Source organism: Nanorana parkeri, unplaced genomic scaffold, assembly GCF_000935625.1.
Source record: "Nanorana parkeri isolate BGI_ZX_2015 unplaced genomic scaffold, ASM93562v1 scaffold483, whole genome shotgun sequence".
Classification (NCBI taxonomy): Eukaryota; Metazoa; Chordata; class Amphibia; order Anura; family Dicroglossidae; genus Nanorana; species Nanorana parkeri.
The window spans coordinates 279,728-285,092 of record NW_017306751.1 but is presented as its reverse complement, the minus strand read 5'-3'; the positions used below and the strand labels follow the sequence as shown (position 1 = coordinate 285,092).

At 38.2% G+C, this 5,365-nt stretch overlaps 1 protein-coding gene across 1 annotated transcript in view; it reads left to right on the top strand.

The window, feature by feature from the left end:
* Nucleotides 1-4,971, top strand: part of UBE3D (ubiquitin protein ligase E3D) — a 127,865-nt gene extending 122,894 nt beyond the window's left edge. The window contains exon 10 of the mRNA XM_018560866.1: nucleotides 4,579-4,971. Within this exon, the coding sequence (XP_018416368.1) occupies nucleotides 4,579-4,599 (21 nt within the window). The 3' untranslated portion in view covers nucleotides 4,600-4,971. The remainder of the gene's footprint in view (nucleotides 1-4,578) is intronic.
* The last annotated feature ends 394 nt before the right edge of the window (nucleotides 4,972-5,365 follow it).

Sequence of the window (5,365 nt, the reverse complement as noted above, 5' to 3'; positions counted from 1 at the left end):
CTGGGCCCCCCCCAATTGGCGGAACGCCAGGGCCCGGTCGCAATTGCGACCGCTGCGACCCTGGTAGTTGCGCCAGTGCAAAAAGTGTTTTCCCTCATCATTTCTATAAAAAAAAAAAGCCAAAGTCAGTTGCTTGATTTTGATCCATGCCCAATCTGTTAAATAAATACAATGATTTACCATAGTTGTGGGGACTAGCCTGGGACTAACTTGGAAGAAAACTGAAGATAATCTAAATTTTCAAACTATTATTTCTCTTTCACCACTTATTGAGTCTTAATATCTTGTCATTTAAGCAATGGGGGGGGAAACCGTTGTTAGGTTGTGCTTAGGCCATCAGTTGTCCTTAATCAGGCCTTGAAGAGGGGGTTGTATGTGGATGAACATTAGAAGATGTATGCTAGCAAAGTGATATATTATTTTTTTTAAATCTCTGTAACTCCTTTGATGATGAATATAAACTTGGCATGATCCCTTTAGCAAGTGCTGTCAAACAGAATGACAGTTGGCAGAGCTGGGCAGGATCAGGCAGTGCTGGGTGAGATTGCCGTGACAAGCTTGCATCTAAGCTGCACTGAAAGCCCATCCCTTTACTGTATAACATCATCACTTTGTGCTGTAATTCCAGCCATCAGCAATGCAAATGGTGACATCACTGATTTAGGGAAGGGTGCTACAGCATTATTACCTGCTGGGAGGAAGTGATGACCTACAGCTTTGGATACAAGCAATTAAAGTTAGATATTGCTGATTAACTAGGATATTAATAGAATTATTTGTAAAGACCTCTCTTCATCTGTACTAGTGATGCTGCATTACATTTTTATAGCCTGTAGTTCTACTTTAAGTTTTGATGCTTGAGAATATTGTCTCAATTCGCTAAGCTATAATGCGTATGTTATTTGCCCTAAGGATTGTTATTTTCAGCTATTAGATTGATATTTTCAGCTCCCACTGCTAGAAATGATGATTGTTAAAACAAATAACGATTGTTCTAGCTATAGACTGAATTGAGCTGTATGTTTGGCTCCCTGATATTTCTATACATTTTCCTTAATCTTTCTTCTAAGGTGTTATTGCCTGAGGTGCACAGATGAGCAAACCAATGCATCAGGCTCATTATGCTACCCTGAGCAAGCTGATTTGCGAAAAGCATATAGCTACAAATAGCCTCCTGACTAAACAAAAAAGAAAGGTTTACCCTCTCCACAACAAGCTGATATCCCAATACCATGCAAACAAAAAGCATGGCAGCTACCTTATTTATCAGGTGCATGTTTAAAGAAGGAAGCTGAAAAAATCCCTTCACCCTTTTAAAACGACATCTACATTTCACTTGCTCTTCTTTCCTGAAGAAAGTGTGAGAGTGGGGAGTCATGTGCATCTTCCTTGCCCCACTGGTTGCTAATATTAAAGGTGCACAAAAGGGATCCCTTACTTTTGCAATAAATCCTCAAAGGCCTTTTTGCCATTTCATGCTTCTTTTCCTCTTCATTAAATAAAAAACTGGTCTGAGCTGTTAGTTCCCCACTTTGTGGTTGGTTATTACCAAATACCTGTGATTTTGGTAAGATGTGACAAAGTAGACCACCTTTGGCCACTCACAGTCATGGAAGAAGACAACATGTAGTTGGGCAGAAGCTGTTGTACCATTATGGTATTAAGAGAAGTTCCATAGTATGTGCATCTGTGGTACACATGCTTTACTATCATACAATGGTGTTTGTGTTTTTGGCATTTTAGCAGTTGGATCTTTAGAGAACATCTCACTGTCTTTAAATGTCTTATGGGGATCTTTATTTTTTCAGTAAATGTAAATATCACATAAAAAAACAAAAGAATGCATCTTGTGGTCCGGTAAATATTAAATACCATATTACTATTTTTGCTAATTCTAAATTTGCAGTAAATTTAGCCATTAGATGCTCATTGTCCCTGCCTGCAGCATTTGCATGGTAGGACAACAATTGTAGTGGCTATGGGATATCGGTGAGTTTTGGGAGAGTTTTGAGGAGGGTTAAAAATGAAAATTACTATGACATCCATATATCCTTTGCACATTGTCTTTGTCTAAGTAGCTCTGTATTGTTCTACTGGAAACCTATATGGAATTCTTGTACTCGCATTAATACAAAACAATGCTAATAGACATATGATTTATGCTTTTGGCAAAGAAAGGTCTTTTCAGACTAGATTTGTTTATCCCCTAATTGTTTTGAGGTCTTTCGGCAAGTTGTATGGGTTTTTTGCTTGCTAGGGTATTTTTTCCAATGTTCTTCCAGATTTAATTTAAAAACTTACTCCTCCAGGCTAAGGGAGCGAATAAACAGGATTTATTTCTGCCAGGCACAAATGATTAAAACAACTGAAGCACTTCCATTCCAGGTTATAAACTGTGTATGTCTGCCTTTTCCGCTAGATATAGATATAGATGAAATATGTGCAAGCTCACATGAGTGTACATTCAAACGATTTCACGTTCAAGTTTTGGCATTGCTAATAACTAAGGTGACGCTTGGTCTGCATGGTTGACATGATTGTTTATTTTTTCTACTTATGACTTGAAGTTTTGAATTATTGATGGGCTCATTGTATTTCTAAAAAACAATAAATCATGCTATATCTGTATGTTTTGTCTACAATGCATAATCTGTCCCAAGATCAAAGCTGGATTGCATGCTTATATTTGCGTAATTTCGTAAAAGCCAAGATCATGCAGTATTATTTTTAAGATGAATATATGGTGAAGCTTTAGGACAGTTCTTATTGTATTTTCTTTTTGCATCACCCATGAGCCTTCACAAAAAGGCTGCACCCACACTGACAATGTTGCATGGGCGCAGTCACTGTAATACATCAATTTCTTACCATCACATCATCAGTGGGGTTTTGTTATTATCCTGCACCTCATGATTGCTGGCTCAGTAACAGATGAGATACACAGAGATTAGAAACATTTATTTCTGCTGGGAAATCTGTTTCTAGATATAAAGGTAGAAAAAATGTTCTTCACAAAAAAACTGAGTGAATGCATTATTTCTAAAACCATAGTGAGGATTTTTTTTTTGTTACATGCATTAAGCGCAACTACATTTCTGACCTACATTAAGCGACGAGACAGGAAAATACATTTTTGTAATATTTCACCATTTCGTCTCCACTATCATTTTACAGAATTATGAAGCTTTTAAAAATGTTGCTTGTTTTCCATGAGAAAGTATAGAAATGGCATAATCGCTGTGTGATCAGGGATGTTCTCCAGACAGTTCTGAGTTTCTCTCTAATATCCATGCCTAGTTATTTAAGCATTCTTCTCTTTTACCAAAAGCTGTTAGATCATTACTAGCTACACATTGAGTTGAGTTATAAACTCCAAATTAATAGTCCTACCTGTTCAACACCAACCACTCACTTGTTCGTTTCTAGGGCTGCATCAATTTCCAGCTATTCTGACTTTTAGGACTTGATACAAGTTGTTTCTATTGAGCAGTATTTGTCAGTTTGCCTGAAAGATGTTAAGACCTCCAAAAAAATGTTGGCTAAAAAAAAGTACCAAATTTATAAGAACTTGTCTCCAGACCTTCAAATTTGGCGTGCTCACACTTTGATTATTGTTTAAAAAAAAAATAAGGTAAGCTGTAGATTTGAAAAGATTTAAAGGAGAACTATGAGGCTGAGTGAAAATCACTCAGCCTCATAGTTCGAGCCGACGTGTGACAATGAAACTGTCGCACGTCGGCTCAAAAGATCAGGAAGTGAGCGAGCGCATACCGTCGCTCGTTCACTTCTCGATCATGTCCATACAGAGAGCCGTGACTGACAGTCACGGCTCCCCGCAGGGATTCCCCGCTCCGATCCTCCAGCGCTGACTGGAGGAATGGATTGGGCAGGGGGCGGGTACAGCTGGCTCTGACTCTAGATAGGCAGAGCCAGCTGTCACTCACGCAGCTGGGTGGATCTCCACAGTAATGTCGGGATCCCTCCCGGCTGCCGCGGTCTTAGTATACCGCGAGCTATAGCTCCCGATATACTGAGCTTTGGATAATGGGAGGAGGCTAGTTTATGTCCTCCTGTGCCCGTAAAGAGAACTATGGGGAAAAACACTTACCCCCATAGTTCTCTTTTAAAGTTAGCTCTGAAGTTAAATTAACATGTTAAAATTTTATAGGATTTTGGTGATTGGGTTTACATATACTTTACTTACAGAGTGCAATAATGTTCTGATAGTGGCCATTTGAAACTAATCTATATACCCTGACTCAAATCCTAATCAAATCAAATCCTCACTGGAAAACTAAAGCCAGTTGTTTGGGGACATTACAGACAGGACTTTTTGATAAATGAAGTCCATTGGTAATATGTACCCTGGAAGTCATTGTAGAATATCTTATCAGGGCATGTCTTGTGTAGAACCTTTCATGTAGTTGTTGCATTATGTTATCTGGTTCCATGACTTATCTATATTTCTAAAAAACATCAAATAGGCAGTTCTTTAAAGTATGGCCCTATCTACTTGCTTTGATATATACAATGTATTTATTGTGTGCCCTGTTGATTGTGTTTTTCATCCTTTTGCAGGTATCCTACTTGAAGATATGAGCAACGAGTCCGTAACCATCCATGTTCATTAGAATCGAATGTGGTAAAAGAAATGAATGTAAATGACTGAAAAGAAAAATGGCAGCTGTCATATATTTGGAAACACAGATGAGAGACTGATCTCCGGCATACATAAGATATTTATTTTTTTGGGCTATAATTCTTTAGAGAGTTATAGATAACCTTTAAAAAGAAATGTGATATGTAATTCTACAGGGATCCCATTATTAAATTCCCAAGCCTGAGCTGATCTTCCATAGACATTCCTAACAATATGTTCTGGGTTGTACAGTGTCCCTAAAATCACCTCAGTGTCATTACGAAGAGAAGTAATTATATTGGTCCTACTATTGCAAGAGTTGGCGGAAGCAGTGTAGAGTGGGCAGATTTTCCCTTCACTTGCAATTCTCTGCCGAAAAGGGTTACTTTTTGTGATGCAGCTGTTTCCAAAAACAATTTGTAGTTCAGTAATACTTAAAATAATACAGATCTAGACAAGTCTGTGTTGGCTGGTTATGTATAATAACATAATTTACTACAAGTAAATGTAATACAAATGTACATTAACCTGAATCTGTGTGAAACCCAAACATGTAATCTAAGACAACTTTACTAGCTGTAAGCTTATACATTTAATTTCAATATCTGCCACTCCAGCACTGCCTGCAGCCATCCGAGACAGCGAGACAATGCATTGTGGGCAATGAAGGCTACAGATGTGTCTGGTCTCCAACATTAGACAGTTTGGACTGTGCTGGAGCGACAC